General features: G+C 33.5%; 2 protein-coding genes across 5 annotated transcripts; one reads left to right on the top strand and one right to left on the bottom strand.

Annotated features, from left to right (window-relative positions):
• Window positions 1–125: 125 nt before the first annotated feature.
• Window positions 126–7,661, bottom strand: LOC148608962 (uncharacterized). Of its 2 annotated transcripts, none has more exons than XM_088541883.1 (5): window positions 7,531–7,661; window positions 4,620–4,927; window positions 3,820–4,295; window positions 3,033–3,276; window positions 126–448 (listed from the first exon to the last, which is right to left on the bottom strand). In XM_088541883.1, exons 2-5 carry the CDS (start codon window positions 4,923–4,925, stop codon window positions 203–205), a joined length of 1,272 nt encoding a protein of 423 aa, XP_088398009.1. In that variant the 5' UTR covers window positions 4,926–4,927; window positions 7,531–7,661; the 3' UTR covers window positions 126–202. The 2 variants fall into 2 exon arrangements, with proteins under 2 accessions (XP_088398009.1, XP_088398010.1); XM_088541884.1 differs by having other exon boundaries at window positions 3,820–4,280.
• A 134-nt stretch (window positions 7,662–7,795) lies between these two features.
• Window positions 7,796–18,631, top strand: LOC148608961 (transcriptional regulator protein Pur-beta-like). Of its 3 annotated transcripts, none has more exons than XM_088541889.1 (7): window positions 7,796–7,923; window positions 10,908–11,014; window positions 11,681–11,783; window positions 12,067–12,170; window positions 12,452–12,584; window positions 13,787–13,893; window positions 14,252–18,631. In XM_088541889.1, the coding sequence occupies exons 1-7, from the start codon at window positions 7,875–7,877 to the stop codon at window positions 14,384–14,386; spliced, it is 738 nt and encodes a 245-aa protein (XP_088398015.1). In that variant the 5' UTR covers window positions 7,796–7,874; the 3' UTR covers window positions 14,387–18,631. The 3 variants fall into 3 exon arrangements, with proteins under 3 accessions (XP_088398015.1, XP_088398014.1, XP_088398013.1); XM_088541888.1 differs by having other exon boundaries at window positions 12,052–12,170; window positions 12,452–12,572; XM_088541887.1 differs by having other exon boundaries at window positions 7,797–7,923; window positions 12,052–12,170.
• The last annotated feature ends 690 nt before the right edge of the window (window positions 18,632–19,321 follow it).

Below are 19,321 nucleotides of genomic sequence, written 5' to 3'. Positions count from 1 at the left end.
CTAGATCACTTGCGAACACATGATAAATCCTTACACAATATCAGGAAAATAAATACAGTGATTTAAAGTTGGGAGAATTTGATATATTTGAATAGTTATAAGTTCAACAAATGTTAAAACACACCTGGTAACGTATCGCTTTATTAAATAATTGGCATTCATATACCATCTACCACTTTCAATAGTCTGTTTTCCAAATCAACTAAATATGTGGACCAGCGGGTGAACTTGTGGGATTCGGATGGTTATTTGTATTAGCATGGTATGTTTTATGGGGTATTGTAGGGACACAACATCCTATGTTTGGGGTAGTGCATTTTACTAAAGGTCGGGTCTTGCTTATTGTCAATGGATTGGTATAAAAATCCATTTTTATGACGGCATTGTTGGACAAAACTCCATGTGGTGATTTTCCATCTTTCATCTTTCCTTGAATCTGGTCTACTTCCTAAAAATAAACTCACGTCATTTATTATAGTACAGTTTCTAGTTAAGGTAAGTACTGAAACAGATTTATTCAGAATCGGTTACCATATGAGTATCCCAAAAGTTATTATGGTACAGTTTGTATTTAAATGAAGTCGATCTCCTGATGAAGTCAGTTTACGATTTCGTCAACAACATTTCTTGCCATCTGCTAATTCAGTCTATTCATCTGTTATTCAGCTTTCTTCATTTTGAAATATCCAAATTTTACCCACAAGAATTTTAAGATCCCGTCATAATCCACCTAATGTGTAAAATGTATGTTTTGTAACTAATATATGCTGTCAGTTTTGTATCATATAAGGTCAAAATTTGGGTATATAAATTGGAAATAAAATGAGTTGAAAGATTTTAAATTATTATATATAAATTGATTTATAATTATTTTTATTATTGTAATTTTTATTAATCATTATTATCGTATATATTGACTTGGCTGGTGACAAGAGTAAATGATGCAACTTAAAGTGAATTTGGTTTACGGTTCTCTCGCCGAGTCCCTGTCCCAGGCAAAGTAACAGCTGTGAAAGCGAGTTCCCCAACACAAATCACATATATACAGTCGTTTGCCATGAATGAGTTCGCAAAATGGCCGACGTCGAACTGTCTTGATAATAAAATCACGACAATACCATGCATATTTCTATTGTAAAAGCTTAAATGTACTTACATGAAAACATTAATACTTTGTTATATGTCCATGTGAACGTAATACAGTCCGTACTCTCTTGGGCAAACTTGCGTAAAGGCTTCTAATGTAGTGCAAAGGTAGACGAATCCAAATGTCAAGAACCACTCTTTCCAAGTCGGCAGCGTTATAAATATCATTTACCCTTCTTTGAACCCGAGCTTTAACCACCTTCCACACATTTTCAATAATATGGATATCTGGACTTTGAGGTGGCCATGGTAAAGTATTTATATCATTTTTCTGCTTCCATTGATTTGACCGCAACGAGACGTGGCAAGGTGCATTGTCTTCTTGAAAAGTCCATCGACGATTTGAGAAGTGCCGAACAACAGGCCACAAAAAATCATCAAGAACAGATATATACTGTTCGCTATTCATGTTTCCTTACACAGGTGTAAGAGTCCCCACTCCATAGTACGTTATACAGCCCCAAAACATCATTGGTGCACGGCAATTAGCCTCCAAGTCACCACGAACACCAATACATTCTGGACATAATCTTTCGGTAGATTTGCTCCAGACATAAATTTTGTTGTTTTTTTTTCCAACATTATCTTTGTTTCATCACTAAAAATGATTGAAGACCAATTATTTTGAACTGTCCAATGAAGTTTCTCTCGGCAAAAGCGCTCCGTTTCTCATGATTTACCACAGATATTGTGGTTTTCTTGGAAACGATCCGGCGTTTGTACCCCTCATGAAATAATCGTCTACAAACAGTTCTGGTAGACAAATTACATCCAGTTCTAGCATTAAATCTAGCAGTAAGATCTCTTAATGTTTGTCTACGATTGGAATTTGTTGACTGAAACAAAATCCAGTCGTCCCTCGATGTCGTCTTCCTAGGCCTCCACTTCGAGGTAAATTTTCGATGTCGAGTTAGGTTGCATGAGCAATTTTATAACTGGAAATTCCGTCATTTGACATGGCAATTATGATTTCTTTTTGCTCCTTTGTCATTTCTTTTCCGTGCCGAGCCATGTTGCCAAGCAGACGATATTTTTGTTTACCAAAGGGGAATAACCAAAATTCGGGTACCTGCTGAGAGACCATTCTAAGTTTAGAGTAGTGCAGGGAAAAATCCATGATGTATTTAGCTATTCAACAAGGAAGTAAGACAAGATAATGTTGGTGGGGTCTGTGAGTTTTGACGACGTCGCCATTTTGCGAACTCATTCATGGCAAACGACTGTAGTTCGAGATAAACCGAATAATAAAATTAAGTACATTTCCCGTGAGATCCGAAACGTAACATTGTAGATTATGACACAAACTATGGGGAAAAATAACCAATTATAATCCTGATTTTTTTTCTCGACATTTCACTGAAATTATAAACTAGTAATCATTCAAGGGATAATCAACATAACATAATGATATTTTACATTCATTTCCAGATTAATGCATCAAACTTAAGATAAAACAGTATAGAAAGTCTAGGCATTCCTATTAAAAACTTGTATCAGGAACATCTAAGAGATACTGACAAATGAATCATCAGTTTAAACCACAGATCAATTTGAACTCGAATCCCATGGGTGGATGGCCCTTCATTTTTTTTTAAAAATGGGGACAAAGATGAAATAAGACACTGCACTGCAAATCATTTTAAATGCATTTTTTTTTTTAATTCGATGGGGAATCTTCACTCATTGGTCAATATATTTGTGTCATTTTTATACGACGGTTTCACACGCGGTCCCCTCCAAAACGTTCTGGAACACTTCTCATATCTAAAACGCAAAATTCAACTAATTTTCACGTCAGGATAAAACGTAATTTTTGACTTTCCATTCTTTTTGGGGCTCAGACAATTTTCGTAGATTATGGGCCTACATATGATTATATCTTTTACCTGAGTAGTTTTAGCAGTCATTTTCTTCATTGTTGCTTCACGTCTTGTCTTGATTGCTTTTGGATCAGTATGAAATGAATTGGTTACCCTAAGTTTCCCATTATCATTTACATAAGAATCTGTTTGGTAGAACACTGGCATTATAGGTATAGTTGGTACTGTCTTATTGGAATTTCTTCCACATATACATGTTTTGGGAATTTTTGCTGCATTCTCTTCTATTTTGCGTAATGTGTACTCCTGTCTGATATTAAAAGTAATCGTAGAATGATGATGTATAAAATGAAATAAAAACCATCCTCTCCCTCTGGGTGTTATTTTTTTCATATTGTTTTCAGGCGCGGATCCAAGGACTGGCGTGCCGGGCACGCCCCTCTAAATCGGTAAGTTTTCACAAGTTTCACCCCATAATGTTTTGGCTTGCTTTGCATGGCTTTTTTAAAATTCAATTAACGCTCCCCTAAACTCAAGTCCTAGTTCTGGATCCGCCCCTGATTTTATTTGTTAGAATTTGTCTTCTTTAAACGTAACAGCTGACATTCTAGCTTTATCGCGGTTACATGTACAAGTGCTGTTGCTAGAGTGTCATTTTTTGTCTTCTTTAAAGGTAAACAGCTGACACTCTAGCTACAGCACTTGTAACCGTGATATATAGACAAATGAGAATTTTATTTAATACATTAATGTTTAAATACGTTGATGTACTGTATGAGGTTGGTAAAATGAAAATATTCATAATAATCTTTAAAAGAAAGAGTGACAAAACGGAATAGAGTTAAAAACATACCTGTATAATTCAATGTAATTATCCGAATATTCGAAGTGAACAAACGGATATTTTATGGGACTGGTGGTACTACATATGTAACCAGCGATATTATAACTCGATCCAAAAGTTTTCTGTTGCTCACTAGACTTTCCATTAAAATCCTTGCCAGTCTCAATATCAATTCCCGGTCTGCGGTCTAACAAATGTTTCACCTTCCCCTTTATTACAGCTGTCTGTCTCGAGAACGGCACTGCTTCGTTTTGTCGCTGTTTTCCTTTCTTGTGTGTTGATTGGGGTAATTTTGAAAATGTGTCGTTCTTTAATGTACCGCTTTTTGGTCCAATGTCGGATCTAGCTGTGTTAATATTAGCGGAAGCTGAACGGCTGCGTTGTCTGTTGCTGTCATCAGTGGTAGTTATACAGTGAACAGAGGTAGCAGAATGGGCTTGTGTACAGATCTCCCAGCCACTTACATCATTCTTAAAAACAGAACACTATACAAAAATTGTTAAGATTGCGCTTAATTTTACTAGTGTTTGTGTTTGTTTTTTTCTTCATATAAATGGCAATTGTTATACTAAACGAATAAAAACAAGGCAATCAAAGTGATAAATTCACTTATCATCTACTCTAAATTGTGTGACGACTCATTATGGGAAACTTCATACTAAAGTTATAGAAGTTAACCTTGGAGCACATAAAAAATGTTATAGTGGAAAGCCCCCGAAAAAAAGTAAGTTGTACGTGCAGCTATTGATGCATGCACAGACAACTTGATTACCAACAAAGTCTCTGTTACAAATAATGATAGAAACTACCTGCTTGTGCGTACGATATTCGGTTGTGTCATATGATACTGCACTGGAGCATCTTGTACGTGGAGTACATGTATATTTGTCATTCGATCTCAAATTTGTTACATTTCCATTTTTTCGGCCGTGAATTATAATATCTTGGTCTTCAGAATCTTCTTCATTTCCTTCAAGGTCTCTCAGCGTGTTCGTTGCATTAGTTTCGAACATTTCCTTATAGACACATGGTAAATAGGTGGGATTGATTTCATATATCAAACGCCTGAATTCCTCTGTATATCGTCCTTTCGGACTTCCAACCCAAACTGACATTTCTGAAATTAAGAACAACTTGGTTTTTGCACTTAACCTTTATTATAGCATTTATGTATATGAAATAGGCGCGGATTCCTGCTATATGTAGGACCCCGCGTATGGTCTCCTTAAATTAGAACAGATTTTGTGCATGAAATCTGATTTTTTCGCAAATTCTACAGCCCCCTCCAAATGAAAGAACAAAAATTGACTCACTTCACCGCCTTTAATTCTATTTACGCCCCTAACCTGACATTCTAGTATATCCACCCTGTGAAAGCAGAATTTTAGTATGGGGGTTCCAAACTTTCATTGAACAAATTTTACTCAATATGATAAATGCACGAAATTAAAATATATATCAAAAAGGGGACTAGCCCAGAGACACATATATATTTACAAGGTGCATAGCCATATAGGATTCTTTCAGATAAAAAGAACTAATTCGGATTGCGGAGCAGACATTTTCGGATTATTTTGGGAAGATGGAACTGATGACAGTAAAAATTATCAATAAATTATGGTACAGGTGAGGTAATTGAATGAAACCGATTGTTTCACGGAACATGTTATAATATGTGGTTTAACCCAATGTAGGCCTATTTTTTTCTGCAGGTTATCCAATTAATTATGCACAAAGCCATGGTTTGTCGATCTCTTCGAAGTTCGCACCGTTTTATTTTACATATTTACATCTTTAAATATTTTTTGTGTAATATTTCTTACTTGTAACCTATTTGCTTCATACTCTTACCAATTTCCATTAAAAAATCTAGTGATTCTTAAGAAAACATCTAATAAAAGACTTGGCAACGGATTCTTTATGATGAAGTCATTTTTGGCACCGGACTAATTTTGGATCATTTTGGCACCTGATGACTAAAATGCCACGAATTCACAAAATCACGAACTGACTAATTACACGTAATCATTTAATTCCGATATTTTGATCGAAGATCACAGTATCATTATTAAAAAGACATGCTATCTAGATTTACCCGAAGTTCTTTTATTACTGTGTAGTTCAGAATTTTGTTTTTGTTTTTATACGATGCGTTCTTGTTTTTTGTCTGTCAAATGGCTGTGTGATGCGTACAGTGTGTGTTTTGTTGCGTATGTGCTGTTCCACTCTCGCTTTTAGCTCCGCCTCTGGCTAACAACTGTGAAAAGGAAGCAGAGTGGGTCAGTTTCCTCTGCCAGACATAGCCTCTCATGCAGCAAGATCTATTTGGCCCAGTTATGCGATCCTCCTCGAGGTGACAGATGGTAAACTGTGCATCTTGCCGTCCCAGGCTGAACCACAGGGATGCACGGCATGCTAGGCCCATCGGCGAGTGGAAATGCCATGATGCCTGCAAACCAAACCCCCAGCTATGGGCAAGATGACTAGAAAGCGGTAAATAGCCGACCAGATGGGGGCACCTGTCCTTTATTCAACAATTATGTTGTTTTATTTTATGTAAAAAATAACCTGAATATAAAGATCTCCTGTCTTATGTGACCAAGATGTATTGCTAACCCTGGAAGATCACGTTAGACATTTAGCCGAAAAGAATAAATTATAGGGTGGAACCATTTTCTTTATCGGATTCACTGTCCCTTTTTTCTGTAATTATTTGCATCCGTCCCAACATGACACGACCGAATAGTAGACTATTCTATATTTAACTCCTTGATCAAGTAAGTAAAATATCACAAAGAATCCGGTGCAGCTATCTTGAAGTGTCCTTTTCTCGAAAATTGTGTGTAAGTTTCAAGTGTTAATTACATTAAATGAATCTTCAGCAGTAAAATACATGTACTACGCTCTTACCATGAATGGTCATGTTTTCGAGGCAGATTGGTTCGATTTCAGATTGTAAAAAGGAACGAAAAAACGAAAAAAATCTGTCATGTTCCCATGGCACAGTCAAAAATGATTAAATGTGTAACGGGAGAGCATGATTTGACTCAAAAAATTATACTCCGCCACCGAGAATCGAAACCTAGACCGCTCGGTGACAAGCCAGCGAAAAACTGATTCGGGTAAAGAACTATATATATAATTATAATCCTTTAGCCAAGTCAATTAACTGGCTATTTAAATCTCACTACCTACTACAACGCAGGTAGGCCGTCCTGCCACAAATGAATGATCGGAAGGTGCCGTTGTACTGTCTGACATTTTAGGGAAATATGAATGATTACAACACATACACTCATTTTCTGGAAATGATCCAGAAATGTCATGTGCGCGATTCCGAAAGAATCCTTTATGGGTATGTGACTTAGTTAGTGTCAGTATGTGTGAGTAAGCACCGTGACTTATGTCTGACTACAATCTGCATTTCAATGTATGGACGAGTTTAAGGAAACTTTCTCTTCACATATCAGGCGCGGATCCAAGGACTGGCGTATCGGGCGTACGCCCACCCCCCCCCCCAAAAAAAAAAATTTTCACCACAATTTTCACACCAAAATACTTTTTGCCTTGCTTTTAATTCAATTAACGCTACCCCCCCCCCCCCAAAAAAAAAAAAAATAAAAACTCAAATCCTGGATCCGCCCCTGCATATTTTTACTCTAAACGTTTCAAAACACTTCTCATCGAAGCTTCTCATTGACGGCAATATATGTATCTTACTCCCATGAATCAACCTGTCCTGAGGCAAGTGACTTTGAAATGGGTCGGTATGTCGTAGCTGTGTTTTTAAACTTGTATCTTCGCGGGTTTAAACATGATTCTTGACGTCATCCTGACAGGAAGTTGTAGAATTCTTGATGCTCTGCAAATAAATATTTTCAACCTCTCCCTTCAAAAATATTAAACTAATCTGACATACATCTTGATAAAAGAAATATCAGAATTTCATCCATAAGTTATTAATCAAACTTGTATTTATTTATTTATTCTGGTCATCTAATTAATTTATGAATTATTCATGAGGGTTTAGAAGGAGGCTTCGGCAGAACAGGAAGGGTTGCACCATGTCGGACCGGGAGAGCGGTGATGAACAACAAGAGCATCAGGGGCAGGGTACAGTCTTCTCACAGATAACATTTTTTCTCACCAAAGTCTACCAATTGAGGCTGTACATTTTTATGCGCTGAGAATTAAAGCGAAACTGGAAATCTTGTATTTCCAGTGACCCCGTTCAATGCTAGTAATTTGACAGAAAAGCGGGGTTTCCCCCTGCTTAACACTTTCTTAATACGTTCCTTCCGAAAATGATCACTTCATTTCAATGCGAACATCAGTTTTTACTATAATTACTTTGTAGTATCGCAATTCATTTAGAACGCAAGGTGGTTGCTGTCAGCTGGTGCAATCAAAATGGCGAGAAAAATGACCTGATTTCGATCAAAATTGAAATTCATGAACCTTTTTTTGCACATACAGCAAAATTAAGAATTGATTTGATTTGTTAGGCATGCTGTGTATGCCAAAGTCTTTTATAATATTATGACGACACTCCACAGCCGATGCTCCTTTACAACACGTTGCACAAAAATGTATACAAATGAACTTATAATGAAGATACAAGTCTAATGGCCCCAGTAGTTCAAAACAAATAAACATTGTATGCACACAAATTTCAAGTACATTTCATCTTCTGTTTAGGATTAAAAGTAAACTTTGAGACAAGGTAACTGTTTTACTGAAGCTAAATTCTTTCATTAATTGACTACTGTAGTTTTAATTGGGGCAATTGTACAAAAGAAAATTTATGACTACAAAAGAGGGCAGCTAGGCTTATACTTGATGGAGAATTCTGTGCCCCATTGAATCTCCTCTTTATTTCTGTAAGTTAGCTAAGTATTGAGAGTAGAATTATATCGCAATCATATTATGATTGGAATCATTCTCAACCAGTGGATCTTGTGAATCATCTCCTAAATTTTAAAATGCAGCTGATGCAAAATGTACTTAAGGCAAAGAAAAAAAAGTGTTGTCTTTCCCGTAACCTGAAAAAATTGGGGTTAGTAGGTTGCATTTTTATTAGTTTTTTTTTGTTGGGACATTGTTTTCCACTATTCCAAGTGAGCTAGGAATTTTTTTGTACTTTTTTCTTGTTTTGTTCTAAATTTTTTAGACGGATAAGCTATGTCACCATAATTGTGGTAAAACACATTTTTTTGAAGAAAATTCTTCATTTTTCAGAAAATTGGACGTTTATAGTAAGTTTTTGGACATGTTTTGAACTGATCGTGTCTATACAGAATTAATGGTCTTTATTTTGGCAAATTATGAACATTTTCCATTAGCTGTTGAAACGTGTGATTTAAGACAAGGTTGTTCAGTCTACGTCACTTTTAATTTTTTGACAACTGAATGAAAAATATTAGGGTCAGTAGGTTAAAAAAAGGGTGGGTTGGGTTACAGGAAACATGGATTTTTAATTCAGCCTAATGATTCCTATTTTCCAGTCAAAAAATCACCCTTAGGGCTTAAAAGATTGTGTTTTCATGGGTGTGAGTAGTATTTTAAGTTGCAGGAAAAAAAGGTAGTAGGTAGACTGATAAAAATTTTGCAGGAGTTAATCCATTTTTGAAAATCAAGTAGCCGTCTTAATTTTGCTGGTTGATGTTTTGGTATCCTGATTTTCTTGACCCTCGAACTCTTATTCCTACATCAAACAATATAGTGACACAGTCTGGCCAGTTCTGTTTTCATTCACAGACTTTGCCAATCAACTTAATTTTTTCAAGATATATCAGCAATTAACTATTAGCAGACAGTTAGGTAAAGCAGCTGATAAAAAAAAGTCAGAAAACATGCCTTGATGGATACAATCCTTGAAAATCGGAAGTATTTTCTTCAAAACAATGAAGATGTTATTTCCGATTTGAAAAACAAATTTCGCCATTGGACTCCGTACAAACATGTTAATTTTCCAGATGCCCCTTTTACATTTGGAAATAAATACAAAAAGAAATAATATGAATCTGACCTGCTGACCCTTTAATTTCTTAGTGATGAAATCAGAAACACAACATTTTTTTGTGACACTCAATTGAAGCTTATCAAAATACAGTAACATTAAAACCTATGATCTGATTACTAGTAATGGTTTGCCATGTAGGATGCATTTTTCACCCATGTCAAATAATAATGAAATGTACGCGTGACTGAAAATGTTCACATTTGTTTAGGAACTAGGTTAAACAAAAACAATAATGGCAGCTGATGACCCTGTCATTCATCCATTCATGAAGTAGGGTAGCAATTACAATCATAATAATTTTTTTGAAATTGAATAAAAGAATATCCAGCTTACATGTAGAGAAACAAAACGTGTCCATTGATTGTTGTTTCAAATATTATTTGAGGCTCAATATTTTGACCACTGGTGTGGGGTTAACTCGCTATATAGCATTTTCTAATCAAATTTACAAGAAAATATGACAGAAACATTCATGAATTTTAGTTGACTTAATTTTGATAGAATTTTATCATGGTGCTATTTAAGTTGGCATAAATCTTGCAAATTCCATTTTTCTCATTAAATCTCTGAATTTCAAACATCACAAATGCCTAAAAATTAATATAATAAGGTCTTAAAATTTTACCAGTGATTTATCATAAAAATAAGGATAGAGAGGCATAGTCATTGAAAACCAGACTTCGTAGCATGCCAGACTAAATTCACAAGGGAATATTCCTTTTTGATACAGTTTACAAAATATTGGTACAAATCAGCCCTATATTGAAACATAAGAGGACCATCACTGCATCAGATTACAAAAAATAGGTTTAATTTTGCCAATTTTTGCTTTTTATGTTGGCTTCTTAAAATCATGTCTGAAATGAATTTCTGAACTGATAATTCTTATCATAGATTCAGTAATATTAAAGAATAAACTATAAGTTTCTAATACATGAATGTTCATTGTACTTATATAATGCTTCAGTGGAAGTTATTGCTGGTACTGAATCCAACAATTCTTTCTGATGCAGTTATTTGCTTGTTTTTAATGAGATTTAAAACTGTCGAACTGTGTATGTGATATATTTTGCAGGCTCTGGTGAGCAGGAGTTGGCTACTAAGACATTACAGATACAATCTAAGAGATTTTATCTGGATGTTAAACAGAATAGACGTGGCCGGTTTATCAAAATAGCAGAAGTGAGTGATTTTAGTATACATTTGTACTTTTATAAAGGAAAATTGATGTATTTTTTAATTTCTTTGGATCTGAACAAAGTAAAAGATTTATTCATGCAAGTTTTAAAATATGATGTCTAATTTCCCTTCCCCTTGAAAATCATTGAATTTCAATCATTTTACTTGTATAATTGAAAACCAGGTATTATATAATACTGAACTTAATACATAAAGGCTTGAATTTTAGATGGAAGAAAATTTTTGAGTCAAATATTTATTCATAATGTATTAATAGGGACATTGTGGGTGCTGTCTGATATAAACTTCCTGAATGGTTGGGTATACCTACCATGACAAGCAACGTCTTGTTCATTTATACTTAATTTTAAAAAAATATTTTTATCTATTCTTTATGGCTGTGGCTTACCTTTGTTGTGTCCTTTCTTGAAATTATCTTAGTAAATTGCTTTTCAATGGGACATATGATATTTAATCAGGACAAACACAACTGAAATCTGTAACCAGTACGACAGGACAAAAGACAAAAGTCTTAAACCAGTATCAAGATGGGACATACAAGATAATATTATAACTTGACTGGTTTTTGTAGCACTTTTAACTACTGGTAGTTTAAATTTAAAAAAAATTATTAACATTTATTATGCTATTCAGTTTGTTGAATTGTAGGTTGGTGCAGGCGGGAAGAAAAGCAGACTCCTGTTGGCGATGTCTACCGCTGCAGAGTTCAGGGATTATTTAACTGATTTCAGTGAACATTATGCCTCACTTGGTATGTTTTATCTGTAATTATGAAAGTCGTTGATATTTTTCAGCCTCAGGAAAGAAATGTATTGAATGTTATTCAGTTTACCTCCTCTTCATGAACAGGTTTCAATTTCACGGAACTTGGTGCAAGTATGTGGGAAAAGTTATGACGAGTGTTTTTCTTGAATATTTTTTAGACAATACATTTGGCAGAAGATTTATCTGATCATACCCTGACTAATTGTCATGGAAGTTTGTTGGTGTTAGAGAACACTGATCTTAATAAATTGTAGGTCCTCCTAATCCAGATAACTTACCTGAAGATGGTAAACTAAAAAGTGAAACCATGATCAAAGATAATAGACGCTATTACCTTGACCTTAAAGAAAATCAACGTGGAAGGTTCTTAAGGGTAAGTCCATTGATATTCCCTGCTTTTTTCCAGTATTTTTTAAATAAAATAACATTTTTTTTAATGAATTCAGCCCTAGTTAATATGCAGTTTTTGAGCAAGTAATGATAACTGTCTTTTTGTTTTATTATTGAGTTCTTTATAGATTGTATAGGTTAACTATGAGAACATTATGAATTACTTAAGTTCTATCACCTGTTAAATATTTTAATTGCAGATTGATATAGGTAAGAATATGATGTACAATAACTAATCATTTAAGATTTATTTGCCATGATTAGGTAGCCCAGACTCGTCCACGAGGTGGACCGAGGTCACAAATAGCCATTCCTGCTCAAGGAATGATTGAGTTTCGAGATGCATTAACGGATTTATTAGATGAGTTTGGTACTGACGACCATGGTGAGTCAGATGGTACATATTGTTTTATTTGTTGTTATTTTAAGCTTAAGTATTCTTTATTAAACAGTAAGCTGGATGAGTAGTGTGTAAGTTGCTGTGTTGCAATTCTGACATCATTCCTTATTCATTTTATTAAGATAAACATAAAATTCATTGACTTTATCATAATGTAGTACATGAGTAGGTATACTACAGAATCATACAAAATATTCCTGTTTATAAAGTGACAGAGTATTAGAAAATTTTGAATTTTAATAATGGTCAAAATTTATTACCTTCAAAACTTGTATTAGTACATGCCCATTTCCCAAATATTCATCCAGCTAACTGGCTAATTTCTTGCTTTGTACAGTTAGCTTGTCATCAGCCATTCAGAATCAGCATCGCACAGCAGATTAGAAAAAAATTTTCCTGATGAAGCAAATTTGGTTTGAATGTGCAGCTTTGCATGGGCTATTCAAGTACAAATAAGGTCATAGAATTTTTTGGGTCATAATAGTTTTTACCTGGATCACCAAAATTGGTCTGCCTGTCTGTCATGCTTATGGGTAACTTCTTTGTGTAATTTGTATTAAGACCTCAAAAAATATTAAAAGCAAGATTATTCAAGCTATGCACAGTGTTTGTATACATTATTGAAGATGTGCACCTCTTGTTATGAAGAATCAACAATTTTTTCCCCATATTTTAGTGAATTCTTCACTTTGTGGATGCTACCTATTACATTCAATCTAACTCAAAAAGAATAAAATCAATGATATTCAAACTTTACACAGTGTTTATTTACATGTTCAAGATGTATTCCTCCTATTATGACATTTGACAAATATTGAAATTAAATTTTTACCTGTTAGGCTGAGCCATTTTTAGCAGCATATGCTATCATAAATACATACTTTTTGTAATTTGCACCCCACACTCTAGTTTTTTAACTTGGCTTAATGATGATTCATTTATGTGCTGACAATTGACAGTGACACAGGTGTAGACATGTTATCTGTTCTATCAGAATTGTTCTTAGAAGATTTTTGAATAGTTTTAATTATAGCTCACTACAGATAAATAGTTTGGTCTGTCTTCAGCACTGAACAATTATTCTGGCAAATGTAGACATTAACCCTCAAAAGATTCTAAAAATCTCTTTTACCTCTCATAAGTTGTTTATTTAAGAGATTCTTTATTAACTCTATAAGGTTTCTTATTTAATTTTGTAGAAGGTCAAGGAGAACTTCCTGAGAGTAAGTACCTGCGGGTTGAAAACAAAGTCTTCTACTTTGATGTTGGATCTAACAGACGTGGAGTGTATTTGAGGATTTCTGAGGTTAGTGTAGGAATCATGACTGAAGTTATGTTAGAAATAAAATGTGAAATAAAACTTGCCTTGTTAAATATCTGTAAACCTTATTTAGAGTAGAAGAAATGCATTTGTTGTCATGTAAATTTACTCCTCCTCTTGGACAAAATTTGGACAATCAACTCACATTAACAAACCTGATTTTCATCCGCTTTTTCAAATCATGATTTTACTGTTATAATTTTTTTACTGTATATTAACTTCAGATTTTCCGCTTTGTTTGACCTTGTTAATTCAGGTATGCATTAAGGCAGACCGATTTGCTGTGCCAGTACAGGAGGAGAATATGCATTCAACAGCAGTTGTTTTATCTATTTTTTTTTAGGTACGATCTAACTATCGCACTGCAGTTACCATTCCAGAGAGGTCTTGGGGCAGATTTCGGGACATGTTGTCAGAGTTTGTTGAAGGTTCCTCCCAATCAGGAACAGCAGCTGAGGCTCCTAAAGAGACCAAGTAAAAGATTGGAGACCTATCTTGACAGAGGGAATGTGCAACGTCGGGGGTTCAGTCCAACTGTTTTGTAAAAAGTGCACTTGGTGTTGCGTTATGTGAAATTTTATCAGTAATTGATTGTCTTTGAGGAGAATTTTTAGCTGTTTTTTGATTGATCGTAGTTGTAAAGGAGTAATGGTGTGTTTTTCATTTATGGTCAGATTCACAGAAATGTTGTCTCTATCATTCTATTACCCTGTTGAGATTTTGTATATGGGATTTTACAAATAATGATCCATGGTCCAATTCTTAGCACAGTATTTATATATTAACGAGGCACATTTCCTTTGCCATGAAGACATCGAATGAGATAACTGTCTAATGGCAAGGAGAAAGTTTCTGTAAAGTAGTAATATGGTGTAGGTACAAGGTTTTAAGCTACTCTGGATTTAAGGCAAATATGATATGATTGTGTGTATTTGTACTGTATTGTTTGGAAATGGATAACTTCCTAATTTCATTGCAAGTTGCAAGGGAACGGAACGAGTTGCGCCAAAAGCGGACTGTCCATGGAAGGATGGATCATATCCATTGACGACTCAGCGAAAAGTGTTCGGCCCGCAGCTGGTTCAGTTGTCAAGTGACCTCACACATTTACATCATCCTTGCCGATAGTGATACGTACAGAGAACTGGGTTTACACATTGTATTGAAATCTGTGATAAAAATTTGTTATACTGACAATATCATTATAATAAGAAGTTTCTCTCCTACAAATTATATTTCATATAGTCAGATTGATGTTTGTAAAACTTCAGGTCCAAATATACCATGCAAAAAATGTGTGGACAGAAATTGTAATTGAGTATTTCAGGAGCAGTTGTTTAATAAATGACAATTATTCTTCAAGAGCTGTAATCTAATTATTTGGAACATCTTCAAGCAAATGAATTGATGACGTTATTGGATAATTCCAAATTTCAGCCTATTGGAGGCATTCAGGTCCATTTTAACTCCACAAAATTGATGGTATATTTTGGCTTAAGGTAGTTATTGAAACTGTAATAACAGCATTACTGTACATACATAGCTTCCATTTGTATTTGCCTTTTTGTGGTGTTTGGGAGACGTTAGTTTATACCTTTTTCATCTTTAGTTTGCTTAAATCAGAGAATTCATTTGAAATAGCTAGTAAGCAGAAATAAATGTTGTACAATCATATAGGAAAAAGAAATTGAAAACTTATTAAATGCTAAGAGGAGGTACAGCAGAAAGAAAATAGACCATTTAAAAGGCAGGTAAAGGCATTGTGACCAGTAAATGTGTTAATATGCCAAAATTAGCAGCTGTGATTTTTGAACTCTAGTTACAGTATTTTTTTAGTTGAACATGTGCTTTCTTTGATATAACTTTCCTATCGCTCTGGTGACATGTATTTGCTAAATATTTTCTGTTCATCGTACAACCATATTTACATACTTGGACTGTAAAGTTGCATGTTGGTAGCAGCTAGAAAAACTTGCAACTAACAAGTTAAAAGACATACTAGTGATTGTGATAGGAAATGGTTACTACATAATCTTTCTTGCTGAGTTTAAAAATTAAATTTTACGAAAGAAAAAGAGATATTTTATCAAGAAGTTTGAGTATGAATTAAACTTTCAAAGGAGTGATTATGACCTTGATTACTTAAAATCATTAAATAAGATTAGAATATTAAGGAACTTATTGGTATTGTCTTGATTACATGTGATTAATTTTTCATCCTTTGAATAATGACCAATCAAAAAATTATATCAACTTAAATGATAGGAAAGTTCATGTCATCTCCAAGAAATTTTTGTTTAACATATTTCTGACTTTATTCTGTGATATATTAATTGATATTATCAAAAGTCATACAAATTTGTTAATTGTTATTATTATGGTAAAATAATTTAATTTATTGTTAATATTCGTTAAGGTTTCTGAAAATTAAAAATATGAAATTTTATTTATTTGTTGACATGATGGTAAACATTTGAATTGTTAATATAAAGAAAACTTTCAGCCTTTATTTAACAGCCACACTGTGTTGTATCATTGCTTAAAACCTTGTAAACTTAAGAACCAATACTAAATCATTATTTTATGTTGTTTCTCAGTGTTTTGGTGCATTGACTCTACCTATATTTTTTGCATTGTTCTTGAATCTGTTTTTATGATTTTTGTTGTTTATTGTATCTTCCAGATCAGGATTTCTTAAAATCGTCCATCATACAACTTAATTTGTACCGATTCATGTGAAAACTTGAACAGGTAAGCTTTATAAATTGTACTGTTGAAGTATTGAGAAAGGGAATATTACTTTCATTACAGACAAAATTGACTCTGATATGTGGCTTCAATATTTTTACAGTGCAGAATTTTTGCTTCTCTGAATCAATGTACTACTAGATTTTCTGGAAATACCAGATCAAAACAGTTTTGTTTTATTTGTTAGCTTGTTTTATTGATTTTTGTTTGTTAATTATATTGTGTTTATTCCTGTTTATAGATATTTTCAATGATATTTCTAAAAAATTAAGGTTCCAAACTAATTTAAACATTTTCTGATTGCAACTTTTAAATCTGTACAAAAGATTTGCTGTGATGATATTTTTGTTACCTTATAATTCTGTATTAATTCATGGACTAAATGCATTGAATTGTCAGTTTTACCAAATTCGTTCTGTTTTTTTCTTCCTTTTTTCACACAACATCAGCTTATATTGCTTTTGACATCATGTTCATTAATGATAGGGTTTTGGTACCATGATGAGAATGTATATATATATTGGTTACTAGCTATATGGTTGCTTTATAAAAAATTAGTAAAGTGCTACATGATTGTTGGTTTTTATCATAATAATACCAGGCATCAATTATCAAAAGTGTTACCTGTTCACAAGCAGTTTATCTTGTATTAAACAGAATCTCTAATGACAGTTTAGGAACACTTACAAATGCCATCTCCAGAAAGTCTGTGTGAGACAATTTTGACTACAGCATGAAATGAATTGATTTAAGTTCAAGTATAGTAAAAAGAAGGGCTTGTGTATGACTTAAACTGATGCATTGAATGCTTGTTAATACACTGCCCTAATTATAATTTATAAGTTTATGATTGGTAAATTAGGGTGGGAATGCAGGAAAAGAGGGTATTGCTTTAAATCATGTTAACTACCTAGTGGCTGTTTGTTTGTCAAGTAACATTTTTGGGAATTGACCAGTTACTTTAAAGTGCTTATTATTTTTGGGAAGGCTAAGGCATAGTATTAAAGATAAGCAAGTGTCAATATTGTTATCATTAACAGTACAATGATACAAGTTCTTAACTGTTTTTTGTTACAGTTTGTTATACAAGATATATTTATATTTAATTACTGTTATTTATGATTTGATGCATTCTGTCAAGTTAAGAGTTGTTTAACCTGTAATAAGTCCAAAAAAGTATTTTTCATGTAATTTGTTTTCTTTTCCAAATATTTATATTTGAACGGCTTATATATGCACATGAAGAAGAGTGATTTATTTTATTTGTCAGAAATTTATAAATGTAATCATCAAAAATGAGAATTCACCACAGGTTAAATGACTCCTGACTTGCCAAAACTTGGGCAACTGCAATTAGATTAAAAACAAAAAACTCTTTAGCAAGTTTTAACATTGCCCTAGTTAATTATGTAGTATTGTTGTTTTGAGAGCCTTGGTAGATTTCACAATATGTCAAAATTTGCTTAAGATTTTTCACAGTGCTGTTATATAAAAGCCACCCTTTCATCTGTACAGAGTTATATTTTATTTATGATTTCATATCAAGAGAATATTGGATGTGCATGCTTTTTATGAAGTACTGGTCTGCCTTCAACTGAATAGATAGGGTGATGTAAGGGAAGTATTGCACACACAGAACGTGCATGATAGAAGTTTAAAAGTCATATTAGTAACAAATTGTTCTTTTTTTCTTCAAAATATGGATTAAATTGCAATGTGTTTTAAATGTCAGTTTAGTCCAGTACTTTTCTTGAGTTTTTTTTTTCAAAGGCGACACATTTTACTTTTAACCCGCCATGTGCAATAGTTATGGAATTTTACTGTGTTTGATACTTGGCTGTACTTAAATGTGAAGACCCTTTTCAGTTTTATGTATTCCAGTACTTTGTTGTTAAACTTCACTTGTTTTATTGTCTCAAGGAAATTGTTACTTTGTTATGTAAAACAACGGCATATAAAGTATAGATTCAATCTCTTCCGGTTCTTGTTGATTTCTTATGGCATATTCTTCCGGTTCTTGTTGATTTCTTACAGCATACTGTAAAGTATAGATTCAGTCTCTTCAGGTTTTTGTTGATTTCTTACGGCATATTATAAAGTATAGTCTCTTCAAGTTCTTGTTGATTTCTTACGGTAAATTATAAAGTATAGTCTCTTCGGGTTCTTGTTGATTTCTTACGGCATATTATAAAAATAAAGATTCAGTCTCTTCAGGTTCTTGTTGATTTCTTACGGCATATTATAAAATATAGTGTCTTCGGGTTCTTGTTGATTTCTTACGACATATTATAAAAATAAAGATTCAGTCTCTTCAGATTCTTGTTGATTTCTTACGGCATATTATAAAGTATAATCTCTTCGGGTTCTTGTTGATTTCTTACGGCATATTATAAAGTATAGTCTCTTCGGGTTCTTGTTGATTTCTTGTGGCATATTATAAAAATAAAGATTCAGTCTCTTAAGGTTCTTGTTGATTCCTTATGGCATATTATAAAGTATAGACTCTTCAGGTTCTTGTTTATTTCTTATGGCATATTATAAAGTATAGTCTCTTTGAGTTCTTGTTGATTTCTTATGATCCAATGGGGTGACATGCCTACCAACAGTGTTTGTGAAAATTCACATTAAAAATCCTCCTCAGTAGGTTGGACTATTGTAAAGCAGG

The sequence above is a fragment of the Perna viridis genome, chromosome 8 (genome assembly GCF_037379345.1).
Source record: "Perna viridis isolate PV_CMFRI_1.1 ecotype Kerala chromosome 8, ASM3737934v1, whole genome shotgun sequence".
In the NCBI taxonomy this organism is placed as follows: Eukaryota; Metazoa; Mollusca; class Bivalvia; order Mytilida; family Mytilidae; genus Perna; species Perna viridis.
Note: the sequence above shows the minus strand (reverse complement) of the source record. Positions and strands in the feature narration are given on the sequence as shown.

What these genes read in the sequence shown, in the direction of transcription:
- LOC148608962 (XM_088541883.1), bottom strand. Translation starts at nt 4,925, where the DNA reads ATGTCAGTTTGGGTTGGAAGTCCGAAAGGACGATATACAGAGGAATTC. An exon ending in AATTACATTGAATTATACAG is followed by an intron (nt 3,277 to 3,819) that starts GTATGTTTTTAA and finishes TTTTAATATCAG; the next exon opens with ACAGGAGTACACATTACGCA. An exon ending in TGACTGCTAAAACTACTCAG is followed by an intron (nt 449 to 3,032) that starts GTAAAAGATATA and finishes GTTTATTTTTAG; the next exon opens with GAAGTAGACCAGATTCAAGG.
- LOC148608961 (XM_088541887.1), top strand. Translation starts at nt 7,875, where the DNA reads ATGTCGGACCGGGAGAGCGGTGATGAACAACAAGAGCATCAGGGGCAG. An exon ending in GGTTTATCAAAATAGCAGAA is followed by an intron (nt 11,015 to 11,680) that starts GTGAGTGATTTT and finishes GTTGAATTGTAG; the next exon opens with GTTGGTGCAGGCGGGAAGAA. An exon ending in AACGTGGAAGGTTCTTAAGG is followed by an intron (nt 12,171 to 12,451) that starts GTAAGTCCATTG and finishes TGCCATGATTAG; the next exon opens with GTAGCCCAGACTCGTCCACG.